General features: G+C 34.8%; 1 protein-coding gene across 1 annotated transcript in view; it reads right to left on the bottom strand.

Annotated features, from left to right (window-relative positions):
• Positions 1 to 570: 570 nt before the first annotated feature.
• LOC139698301 (uncharacterized) overlaps positions 571 to 14,073 on the bottom strand; it is a 29,197-nt gene continuing 15,694 nt past the window's right edge. Inside the window, exons 2-3 of the mRNA XM_071597188.1 lie at positions 6,092 to 6,263; positions 571 to 2,287 (exon numbers count right to left, since the gene is read on the bottom strand). Coding sequence (XP_071453289.1) covers positions 2,031 to 2,287; positions 6,092 to 6,263 — 429 coding nt within the window. The 3' untranslated portion in view covers positions 571 to 2,030. The remainder of the gene's footprint in view (positions 2,288 to 6,091; positions 6,264 to 14,073) is intronic.

The raw sequence follows: 14,073 nt of genomic DNA, 5'->3' as shown, positions 1-14,073 counted from the left end.
TGAATGGAAGATCCCTACGTCGACTATTCTTTTGCGATGACCAAAGCCTATTAAAAACACATTTAATTTATTTTAGCTATGCCTAATAATAACTTACGGTGAAACATTTCAAATGTTCCTCTTCTGAAACCCATTGAGCTTTTTCAATCATTGTCATAATTCTACCGATCCACTATTGATCGCTATTGCTAATTCCGGTTTACACAATTTTAGATGGAACGGTAATAATCTTTAGCTCATTAAATGTAGTAATCATTTTACTAGCAAAGTTGTTATTTTATCTGTTTCCGAAATGGATACGCAGGAGAAATGGTTTGCATCGAATTTATGTTTTCGTGTCTCTCATCCGAGCTGGATTTTTAGGTCTGTTATTCAACCTGACGGCTATTTTTATTTTCTCAAAATAAATCCCGCATTAGTTCTCGTCTTCCTAATTCAATAAAGAATTTTTAGAAGAATAACATGAATTAAATCCCCACCAATATTTTAAAAATAAACCAATCTTATTAGTTTTAGTGTTCCTTATTCATCATTGAAATGAATTTATGGCTTATTTATGAATCTATGGCTTCCAGGTAAACTTTTTAAAATATATTTTCCCAAAAACTTCTTATGAAATAAACAAGCAGGTGACCTAAAAAAAATACCTAAGAATAAATAAATGCTCTATGTCAGCCACAAAATGTGACCAAAACCAAACTGGTAGTTAGATAATAATGTCTTCTGAAGGGCAGGAAGATTAAAAGACTTGGGGACTTTGATTAACTTATAGACATTTCCTCTTCTTCTGTTAAATCTTAGCCGAAATTTGTCCAATGAAAGAACTCAGAAAATAATACTAGAAGAGGAAGAAAGGAAATGTAATACCAGGAAATTATTGTAATATTTGTGTGAATACAAGATTCCTCTTTAATGATATTTTGATCATAGCAAGTAATCAGATTTTGACGGAATAGATTAATTAACTGCTCCTTCACGGGTAAATAAATTACTGAGTAGTCCACGAAGCAATATTGAAATTTTTTCAATTCTTTTTCTAGAAAAGTTTCCAACCTACAAATAATCCTACCTTTTATTCATTTTATAGCAAATCATTTGATTACCTCGGCACAGATAACCCAATTTACGTTTGCCAAACCCATTAATCTTTATGCATATTGAATACATATTGAGCTAAAAGAGGAAATTAATCCCATTACTCTCTGACGACTTCCGAGAATTCAAAATTATCGTTCATGGTTAACTCTCGCGGTAACTGCATTGCATGCCATTTTGATCCTGATCCATATTGATTGGAAATCGTAATGTATTCAACACGTTTGCTTATCTTACAGATTTGCTTCTAGGAAGAATTAGAAGCAATTTTCCGGGAGTGTTTAAGTGGCGGATATTTCAACGGAAGGATGAAATAAATGTACAGGAAGATTACGGAAAATTAATCTAAAATGACTAATTTTAAGTATTAGTTAAAACAGAAATGGTAAAAATAATTAAGAAATTCCATGAAAAAAAGTTAAAAAAAGCTCGATTCCTGATTTTGTTTGACTGTTATTTTCACATTGTTATCAAACACATCATTTCCCGACCGAATGAAAATATTTCACATTTAACATTACACACTTAGTAAGGAAAGACATATTGTTTTTATTTCTCCTAAATATTTTCGACTACTTATATATAACAGTTTTGAGTCAATACATTTGCTTACACATTGCTTTAAGCCATGGGGAGAGCATTGATTTCAATCAAGCTTTCATGGGGTTGTGATTCGATGCAAAAAAAACATTTCTGTCATTTGACAAGATTCTTGGAAAGATGACCTCTCCCTCCTGCTCTCCGATAGGATTTATTAGGCTAGGTAAGAAAAGTTTAGAAGACGTAGTTTTGGCGTGAAAGAAAATTAAAAAATACTGTCCGTGTACACGGCTCAACAAATGATGCAGTCCATTCATTTCATGGGAGTCAAAATCAGTCTTCCTTCCCTCCCTTCCACACCCCCATGCAAGTTTTCAAACTCTGAGCGTCCTTCATCATCGCCGGGGTCGCACGTGGTTGAGGCTGTACACGGTAGATGGAAGAGCGGATAGGTGAGGGAGAGTAGCGCCAGTTGGCGCGGAGATGTACCAAGTGGTCGGCGCCTTCTCTGGTGGTAGTGTGGGTGGAGTGGCGGCCAACAGCAACAGGGTCAGCAGGGGAAGGAGCAGAATCCAAGGCCCGGGGGGTGAGGAGGAGGAAAGAGTAGCAGAACTGAACCTCGCTGTTGTTTCCTCGGAGAGAATCACGTCGGCTGAAATCGAGAGAGCAGAAGATATGTCATTAGCGTCATCGGTGCAGAAGATACTGCCATGTTTTGTCTCACTTTCATCTGTGAAACCGAACCTGATTTTCATTCTACCTGCGGTTTGTTACAGGCTGTAAATGTTAACTTCAGGGTGCGAAATGTTCTCTGGAAATGTTTGTTATATCTCGACGTGCGATCTTAGAGGAATCTCTAATTCATCACTCGTGAGCACATAAGTGCTGAACGGTAGACAAAAAAAAGTATTGGCTTTCATAGGTATTTCTTTCTTTGAAAGTAATTTCATTTCTTTATATTATCTTCCATGAGTTGTTTTCACCCGATATTCATAGGAGAAAAAACGAAGCACCCTGAAAATTTACGGTAATATTTACTTAAAAAAGATTAATTAAAAAAAAACTAAAATAATAAGACATTGATGCTGAGGGGTATTGTGTATGTCACACTGGTAGGGATATATTTCTCAACGCAATCCTTTAAATTTTAAATATATTGATGGAAATAAAATATAGATATTTAGGAGTTCATTAAGTGTCTTTCGGCATCGCACAACGAAAGTTTTTAAAAATTTTAAAATTTGAATACATGTGAACGGTTGTGAATTTGTGTATAAAGGTAGCAGTAACTGTACCAATTATTTAGAAACATTTTTCAAAAGCCAAATCCACGGCGAAATTACCATAGGACGGTAAATTGTTTTCTGGGTAATCTCAATTGAAATTTCTTGCATACAACCAGAGGATAATGGAGCTCGCTTTGCAGAAAACGACGATTACTCTTAAAAATCCTTAAAAATTGGAACGGACTCAACAGCACTTTATCTCAAAAATATTATTACTTCAATTTTCGACAGCCTTGTTGCGTGGCTGATAAAGGTTCTGAAAATATTCTGAATGGAACCCGTGCCATCAAGGGGCTAAAAGTTGAGTTCATTTTAAGGAGTCATCAATCGGGTCAAAACCTGCCACATATCTTTGCTATTAGGGCGTTTGAGCCCATGAATTAGTTAATACTCTTCATATTTTTCACATCCTTTTGCTCCCATTTGTCGTAGGTTCATAACTCTATTTATGCATCACTATTTCAATCTGCATCTAGCGATGCGATGGAATATTGCTAGACTTCACGCAATGCAAGTATCATACTATGCTTGCCCCTTACCCATTATACAAATAGTCTTTTAACGTTAGGCGGTCAGAGGAGAGTTGGGGAAGAATATGGAATCGCGGGGAAGAGGTAGTAGCCCACTCATTAACCGTATGATCACGTTATTTTCCCTTTTATAAATTTTGGTTGGAGGTGAGGGTTCATGGTCGGAGGGTTTAAAGTAGGAGGGGATAGAGGTCCAGTAGTACGCAGTGATTAGGGAAAGAGGCTTTCATTTGCCGGGTTAATATTCTTGTGGAGTTTTCATATTTTCCGTAACGCGCCTAGATTAGCCCCATTTATTCAACGTGGTGCGGTATGACGCAAATATTGCTCCTTGTTGCTTAAATATATGTATATATATATATATATATATATATATATATATATATATACATATATATATATTTTTTTTTCAAACATGAAAATCCACGAAATGAACCCATGAGCATATATTCACATGGATAGATATAAAGAAAGGGGATAAAAATACATTTCAGTGGTAAAAATGTTTCCTCAATAGCTTAATTCAGCCCGGCATGTCGAGGATCCGAGATTCAAGTCCCAATCAAGGGAACTTAAATTTGCATCCTATGATTTTCTCTACAACCCTGTGGTTGACTTTTAATGTCTGTTTTATCCCTTTTTATATCTATCCTTGTCATGTGATATGTATAATTATATATGCATGTATGTATATGTATATGTATATATATATATATATATATATATATATATATATATATATATATCTATCCTTGTCATGTGATATATATAATTATATATGCATGTATGTATATGTATATGTATATATATATATATATATATATATATATATATATATATATATATATATACACATACATACATGTATAAGGAAAGAACTGAGGAAAAGAAGGGGCTGAAAACACTGAATGGAAGGGGAAGGTGGGGAAAGGTTTTTGAGGGAAAGAGTTGGGAGAGGAAGACTAGGGGGGTTTAGAATTGTGGGGAAAATAAGGAAGGTGTTGGGAGCGGAGGGGGATGATAATATGTGAAGATCGGGGTAATTAATGGTTCACGTTAAAATATGGACGATTACAGGAATCCAGGAGCCAAATAAACGACTGTTCAATTATATTCTATTGTTTCAGGCTTCACTTCGTGGAAGTAATTGATATCCATTATTAAAATAGAAAGAAAGACTCGTACTTTTCCACAGATTTTATTATAATAATTATTTATAATGTTCAATTGTTTGGAGCTTCAGTGGAGGGTCAGAGAGTGGTAGGGATGCTAAAATGGTTACTCTATATGATTATTTTACGATTGGGAAAAGATCGTCCACAAAGTCACAAGCGGAATAAATTTTCATTGTTGGTGCATTTACACGTAGAGTAATTTTTACCCCAGAATTGACAAGAAAAAGTCTTTACATTTTATCCTAATAGGTTTCACATTGTTATCAAACTTAGAGTGGAGTTAGAAAGTAGAAATTCGGTACATTGGTAGACTCATGATAAAAACTGATTGAGGAAATAGTTTAAATTTACAATTAAAAAAAATACATTATGCCTTTTATCACCAAAGGCTGGCCAAATGTTTACTTCATATGACTTTAATGCACTGACACATTTTTGTTGCCATTTAAAATTACTTGTGATCCGACTTTTTTCTTTAGACATAAATTAAAATGCTTTATGCTTATCTTATCTCTCTTGAAACATTGAAAAAATTATTTATAGGATTTTAATTGACTTTATTGCTAATTCAGGATTTTGTTTCGAACACAAAAGTACTTTAGTACATATTCTTTCACAAAGGTAATGGTAATTGAAGACATTTTTCAATGGATGGATTTCAAATATATCAACCAGAAATCATTAAATATCGTTGTAAGGTATTATTTTATGCTTGAATATAATGGATTAACTATGAAAATAATAAAACAAATTAAACAACGGATTGTGAGTATCTCACAGTGCAAAAAGCATTCTTTTGAATTTTCAATGCTCCTCGCAAAAGCCTCTGTTAAATTAACTGGTGTGAAATTTTCCGTTGCTCTTTGACTATGTCAAAGGCAAACGCTTATGCGTTCAAACGTAAATTTTAACATTGCGTACTGAGTAATAAATACACACAATACAATTGATTTGTGACAATGTGCGGCAGCTTAATTCGTCACAACACTTTGCTCCATTTGAGCCTTTAGAAATTAACAAGTGAAAATATTTATGCGTGGTTTTTCTACCTTCATGTCATTTTTTGCAAGGATTATGCTAATTTTCTAATAAAATTGTATTAATTCCTCACCAAGACGTTCTCATGCTTAATTTTACTTGTAAAGTATTCGTATTCGTGATCAAGGTAATTGAAATTAAATTTATTAAAATTTATTTTTTCGGATTCTCCACGACTTCCATCTTCTTGAGCTTGCACATTTAGAAATCTTAATCGAAGAGGAAACACCGAACACCTTAGATCCTCCCAAAGGATCAGATTAACAGATTGACGAGAAATAAGATTTTTGAAGGTAATACAGGAGTTTTGGTGGAGATCCCGAGTAAAAATTTGAACTCGTCCAGGGCGCCGGTATACGCCGACAAAGCTCTTCCGGCAAATAATGCCGATGAACGGCCTCAGCAAGGGGCAGTAACTAATACCAACCTGCTACCGTTGTGAGCCTCCGATCGGCGTATCTCCCGTAAGGGTCGACGGACTCTGGGATGATGGCCGAGCAGGTGAGGATGAGGCGTATTTTGGGTGCCGCTGGGTCACCGTTCACGGCATCCGAATCCTCGGAATCCTTCTTGAGGTAACGGACGACTTCATCGGTCAGCTGGAAGGGAAGAGCAAAAAAATGCTTGGTTCGAGTATACTTAGCGAATACAAGGTTTTATGACAGAAAATGATTTGACGGACAAGAGGGAAGAATATGAGAGATAAAATTGGTAACTATTTTTCAGAAAAAGGGACTCAAAAATGGCGGTACTAGGTAAATGTTAAAGATGATTATCTGCTTGGCTCATTTCTGACCTCTTGTGTTCACGTAGGTTTTTTTATACTAAAAAAGTATATACCCAGTATCCCGAAATAAATTGACAAAACATGGGCTTATAATATAACTGCATTCAGGGGCGGATATAAAATATATGTGAGAAGTATCACGCCCCGCTGCCTACCCAATGTACAAAATGCGACCTGTATTTTAGTTAAATGCTTCCTGCTAAATGCCATATAGTTAAATATAAAAATTAAATGTTTCCGAATTAAAAAAAATGTTTGGAAGCCATTAAAAGATACATACCGATTAAGGTGCAAAAGTTTAAAAATTATTTTTTGCAAATCATATATGAATATGTTGTCCTTGGGTATCAAAAAGAAATTTCATTGATCAAATAATTTTAAATCAAACTATTTTCACTTCCTTACTTAAGGGGGCGGGGCGCTTACCACCTGCGCTATCCGACTAATGCCATCCCATGGGCACACGCGGGGCTGGATATTTAGCAGCTGAAATTTATTTCCTCGTAACGTCAAACAGTCCATTATATCTCATGAAAATGACGAGATCTAATCTTGGGACTGCAGCCGAGTTAATGGACTTCACCAAATGCTTGTCCCGCCACTCGAACAGAGATTCAACCAGTTAGTGACTGACCGGTTTGTGTGTATTGCATTTAAATCAATAGGCTAGCGTACACAGTACGAGACAGAGAAGCATTACCTCTGAATATTGTGAGTTTTTTTAAATATTGCCGAGGGACATGTATCCTTCATTTATTACTATTTTGCTGTAACTTTTGTGCTAGCAAGGACACGGAGATTGTTCTTTATTGATATTATTGATCAGCAGAAAAGTTTGGGTGAGACTCGAACGTTCTGGTGCCTCACTAGCTAAAACATTGGGGCTTGTTCACCATTTAGCCAAAATCGGAAGCTGTTAAAAACTCTAATTCTGGGATACCTTGAGTTTAAACTTACGAGATAAGATTCTAAGAGTGACCACTCGTCCTTAAACAACCAACTCCGTCACTTGGAATTATTTTGAAATTTGCTATGTTTTACTGCACAAGGCTATTGTTTTTAAAACGATATTTAAAAAGGAAGGGAAAATCATAGACATTGGTTATCTCGTAAAGAGAAAACTTATATTTTCCTGTAACGCATGTAATATCTTTCTCATGTCTTAAATAATGCAGACTAACTTCTCCTTAGGCATTTTTAAAAACTACTACTGGCATGTGATTTCGGATTTTCAGCCAGTAAAGTTATTTAATAACTCAGTTGTGGAATGAGCAACTGCTGGTAACATTTATTCAAGAAACGCAATTCCGTATGCTTACGAAAAAATTAAAACACTAAAAAGTGACCATAATGACGTTAACGTACTTCGTGTTTTGATATTGTTAGATTTTTTAAACTAATTTTATTTAATTTAATTTTTTATTTTGTAGTCATTCAATATTTTCGTCTCATCATAATTCCTGACACTAAAGTTTGCCACTACCGTATTATTATAATTCATCGTTGACTTTCCCTGTTACTCCTAGTTTCAAAATTTCCTTCAATTATTCCTTTATTAAACCGTAGTGTGTACGCATACATTGGAGTTCCTTTTTTCTAATTTATTCATTCAGTCTTCGGAGTATTTTGTTAGTTTCCTTTACCATCTATTTTAGCTTCATTAGTCTTTGACATCGTTCCATTTAAATCTCTTATATTCTCCTTTTTTACTGTCTTTATCGTTTATATCTCAAAGTTGTGGATCAGTTAGTAATAAAGAAAAAAAATTAATTACTTTATTCTTCTTATTATTTTCATTTTACCTAAATATGCTACGTAATTATTGCCAAAGGGGTGTAGATTTTTCATTAACAAAATCATTCGACTCGGTCGAGATATGAACAATGATCTCCTAATTTTCGGCAAGAAAGGAATGGGGTAATTCGTCCCAAAACGTATCAGGCAGTTTAACTACGATTTATTCACTCTCATTTTGGTAATCTCCAAAATTCTTGTGCGAAAATATGTGGAGGTTGTTAGTAGGAAATTACAGTTCGTGGTGAAATTTTTTCACCGCCAAACATTTCAATCGCCGTGGTTGTGAAATGTGTGTTGCCTACATTCAAGGCAGGAGCATCCGTCTGCTTCACACATTCGTATTTTCTGCTTCTATATTTACGTCATGCATTTCGACTTGGAGCTTATATGTATGTATATATATATATATGTTATATGTATATATATATATATATATATATATATATATATATATATATATATATATATATATATGTGGGATGTTGAAGACTGTGATAGAGGGGAGAATGTTGGGCAAAAGAGGAAAGGGAAGGAACAGGATTGGGATGTTGGACGGGATGGAGGGAGGAAGAAAGTACTCAGAGCTGAAGAGGGACCTGATGTAGAGGGGGATGTTGTGTTTGGCTGGGGGTCACAAATTGTTGAATTAGTAATTATGTCCATCCAAAACCTACCTTAACCGGTAGATTACCTAATAATAATAATATATATGTTATATATATATATATATATATATATATATATATATATATATATATATGTGTTGATATATACACTCATGTTAGAAGCAGAAGATGCGAATTTGTACTTAGACTGTGAAGCAGACAGATGCTCTTGCCTTGAGTTTAGGCAACACACATTGCACAACCACAATAATACATCACGCCTCACATGCGTGGCAATAATATTTGCAGGCCTTAGCGTTGAGCTTCGCTTATGGTAATATTTATTTACAATCTGATAAGAATGAATTAATATCATTATTAAGGCCGAGGGACCAACAAGCTTGTTCATCAGGAAAAAGACCTCCCTATGCAAATGGCCGCCATGAAATCCCATTCGAGAGCAAAAGAAAAATTAACCAAGAATTAATCTTTTTCGCAACACATCGCGCTATTGTTAGCTTTGAAAACAGTAGTTTCATTAATGGAAAATTAACTGGTAATGGTATTTATTAAGTTTAGTTTCCAGGGTAATACGAATATCAGAATGGATAAAATGCAAAACAAGAAACGTGAAAAACTAATAGCAGTAAATTATATCCAGGTTTCATGAGGTATGAGCTTATTTCCATCATTCAAATTAGTTGAGCAAACGCATGAAAAGAACAAACAAACACGAATTGTCATGATAAGATTGGTGAGAAATTCTATTATGACGTGGTATTTCTGAGGGGATAAGAAAACATTCGGTGTTTACGATGGCTAATCACGTATCGTATGGTGAAAGTGTGAAATAGATATGTTTCGGGGATTGTGGTGTTCGTGAGGGTTATTTTGACTCGTGAAATTACCGCTTCGTATTTTATACAACGCGGAAATAGGGAAAATTTTTTTTAAATGTTACAATTACTTTCCGGATTAAAAATTTAGCTAAGTGAACAGTTTAATTGATTTAGAAACTGTATCGAGAATTTTAAATTATAAAACTCGTTCTGTAGGACCAAGTTCTCCGTAAACATCATGGATTTGCTTGAAGCCTTGAATACTCGAAGTGGAAATACTTGCGCAATATATTGTGGAAGACACTTAAAATGTTCCAGGTCGAATGAAATAGTGAATACTAACACGAAGTATTTATTAGAAAGATATGTTCCGGACATGTTGGCAATTATCATATTTATATGTTCCACGAATTTCAGTCTTACATCGTGTTGAATACACGGTAATTGCTTAAATGATTTCAAAACACACGAAGTACAGGTATATTATCACGTAAATATTCTATTTTAAGTTCACAACCTGAAATTAAAATTGTCGCACCAAAAATAATTATATGATTGAAATGCTCATCCTCCTAATGCCATGGAAATTGTCTCGTAAAACGCAATAGTACGGTGAGAATACGATATGGCTTGCCTCATTGCCCTACATTGTGAAATTCAAATAAATTATTTTTGGATAACGCTGACAGGCTTCGTTTACCACTTGCAAGTATGTGATTGCTCTATCCTCAAAGCTACTACGTCACAGCGAGATTCAACGTATCTATATTCACAGTTCTTTCTCAACCTTCCCTTTTCGGATAATGCAGTATATTTTTCTTGCCGAATCTCTATCGCTAAGTGTACACGAATCTTATGATGTAAAGTGGTTGCAATCCTTCCCACCAGAAAAATGAAAGCTTCGACGTATAGGGTACTGATATACGAAATATTTGGAAGGGTTCAAAGTTGAAACGTATGAGAAATGCCTTCCCTTCCATTGGCCTAAAGTATAAAAAGAAAGATGCTCCTCAAAGACCGATTGGAAATTGCCGGGGGAAGCCAGTGTTCAAATCGAGTTACTGAATATAATACGGAGCAGAAAACCAATCGTTAATCTCATACTTATACAGCCCGAAGCATTAGGAAACAACGCAGCACCCTTCACAGTCTCATCTTTTGATGTGAAACAGTACGATGATTCGAATAGAAAGATGGAAATCTTTAGATTTACTTACTTCAAAGAGTTAAGTTTGGAATTTTCATCGGCAGTGATCCCTTCCCCTGCGAAAGGAATGGAATGTGAACGCAAAAAGAAAGTTTAAAGAATTGAATCACGTTTTGCTTTGATAATACTCATTACTTGGGAAACTCAAAAATCATCATTCGATACGGGTGAACTCCAGGCTGGATTATTCTTGAATAATTCAGTTAAGACCATATTTAAGGCCTCGCCGCTAGGAAAAGAATATGTATTGGTTGATATTATATATATATATATATATATATATATATATATATATATATATATATATATATGGAGTTGGGAATGAATCACGAAAACAAGTGAGTACTACTGTGCGGATCATAAAAAATATTTTTTACACTTCCCCAATACGAATTAATTACTGCCGCCATCAATACGATATTAATAATGAGATTAATACTTAAAATATACTCTTAATCATTCATAGTAACTAGCGTTCATGCGCAAGGCTGCATCAAAGTAGCATTTATTATTCAAAGCTGTTGGATTAACATTGGATAAATTTGTAAATTTAGAATAATATGAGAGATTGATACATTCAAAGAGAAATATGTGGTTTGGAATTAATATTTATTTCCTTTGAAGAAGATTAAAATGATGCTGAATTTTTAACTCACAAAATGATTGCCGTATGTAGCTTTTGATGTTAAATATTGATTGAACGAGGACTGTTTGGTATCCAATAGTATCTTTTTAGTGATGGCTTGCCATAGATTTTCATAGTTTGCAATATATATTCCATCGAAGAAGCTGTTCTAGACGAAGGGAAAGGGCTTCAAAGGAGCCGATTTTTATGAGAAAACTACCGTCGTATATTGATTTCTCGAGGGGATGGGTTGGGTCTTGATATTATTTCTTTTTCCATAATGATACGGGCTTTCCCTCAAAGTGACTCTGTTATTTTATTTCTTAAAATCTTTCTTCTCCAAAATTGCCGCATATTAAAGCTCAACTTATTCAGTGTTGACCTTTATGAGTACCATGGCATTAATAATATAAATATTCAAGGCGGGTTATTGCTCACATCTTGGGTTACAGCAGATAATTTCCATATTGTCTACCATATAACTTTTAATGAAACAGTAACATCCATACTAAAAAGAAAGACTCGTGCTTTTCTACAGATTTTAAAATCTGAGGAAAAGTACGAGTCTTTCTTTTTAGTATGGATATTAAATACTTCCACGAAGTGAAGCCTGAAACAATAGAATAGAAACAGTAACGATTATCATGAATATGCGCCTGTAACTTTTAAAGTGATCTTGATAAATAATCAGGTAACTAAGAAGTATGTACTTGTTTATTTAGGAATGAACAATATAAAAGTTTATGGAATAAAAATGAGGTAAATAATATACTAGCGATATTTATGAAATGCTGTATTATTAGTGCTTGTATATTTAAGTTTCTGATGACATACTCTTCCGAAAAATAGAGTTGGACTGAAGTAAAGAAAAACACACACTGTATTTTTCCACCAACTTTATTAGATACAACTAGTTTAAACGCATCTGCGTCATCGTCAGGTCCTGAGAATGACGCCGCATCTTTTCACCTGAGGATGATGCCGATTTGCTAATATGCGAGTTTAAACCACTCGTACCGAATAAAATTGGTGGAGAGGTACACTGTGTGCTTTTTAACTCATTAATAATGGATTTCCATAATGTTAAGCCTGAAAACATAGATTATCATAAAATTGGAATCAAATGAAGTTGGTAACGAATCAAACCAACAGCCCAAAGGTCACTGGCGTGAATTTCATATATGAATGGATGTTGACCGAGTCATAATATCGTATTAGTTAATTTAATGGTATATGAAAGTAGTTGTAAGAGTACTTAAATGTGACTAGATTTGAAATTCACATCTCGTAAAAATTTCCCTACGTAACCTCAATATTTGTTTTCTATTTTTTCTAAATTGGCGAAAACTTTCCTGTGTTTGTCGCCAAAGACCTTTTACTTAAATATCTGACTCGCATGATTAATGGATAAGCACACACAAAAACGCAGTTATTTATTGTTAAATTTTCATTAATTTTATAGGTCAATGGGTGAACTTAATTTATTTGCATGTTATCATGGTAATATTTCTTACACGAACGTAATACGGACGAACAGCAAAAATCGTTTAATATGATACGGAGGAATTCACGGCATGGTTTACCCAGCCGGCTCGAGGAAGATATATTTTTCCGTGTTATCACATAGGTTGAGGGGAAAAAACTCACCCAAATTCCCACCAGACATCCAACCTGCGGCATAATAAAATATTTGCGGCGCTATAAAGTTAGTAATTTCAAGGTCACCACATGATTAGTTTTGACTTTATGGTTATGCAGACTGTGAAATCCCCGCGTGGTTGCGTAATCAGCCTTCTGAGAAATTTCACCAAGTATTTCAGGGAGAGAAACAGTCTCCGCTTGCTGTGACTTTCATTAATGTCGGAAATGATGTTAGAAGGGAACCGGAACAAAGAAATTTTTTTCCGATCAAAAATACGCTTTGAATATTAATAAAGTTGGGTATTTTGCCAGTATGTCGTGCGATGCGTCATCGTTTTCTCGAATGGTCGAAATACTCTCCGAAGAAAAAAACTTGCCAATCACTCACAACGTGGATGAGCGACAAATAGCACGCCTGGATCCAAACGTAGGAACAGGGTGTGTAGGTTTGAGTCCCGTGATGCTGGGTATCTCAGGGACATTTTTTATTCTTTGATAGGATTAAGTGTGTCCATCACTTCAATGTCGTCTAAACCATACACCGGATGAATCGTTGGACGGAGTATACTCTTGAGCCTTAATTTAATGGGACTTCAACATCCACTAGGTATATTTATCTGCTGTATAATTTAACCCCCTATCCCATAAATGGAATTGTTCAGCCAATTGAGATACTGCTTCAGCAGCTGCGCATCTCCAGCTGTAAAATCTAGGATCGGAGTAATAACCCAGGTACAAGTTGACCAAGTTTATTGACGACATGTAAGAGATTGAATGATTAGAATGTGGTGAAGATAGACGGGAGACATAATCATTGCAGAATTTCATAACAAACAGACTCCTCAAAACCATTTATTTACATCCACCGAAAATATAAAAATGCAGTCACGTACACTCATTTTCTTCCT

The sequence above is a fragment of the Hetaerina americana genome, unplaced genomic scaffold (genome assembly GCF_022747635.1).
Source record: "Hetaerina americana unplaced genomic scaffold, ioHetAmer1.1.p SCAF_10, whole genome shotgun sequence".
NCBI lineage: Eukaryota > Metazoa > Arthropoda > Insecta > Odonata > Calopterygidae > Hetaerina > Hetaerina americana.
Note: the sequence above shows the minus strand (reverse complement) of the source record. Positions and strands in the feature narration are given on the sequence as shown.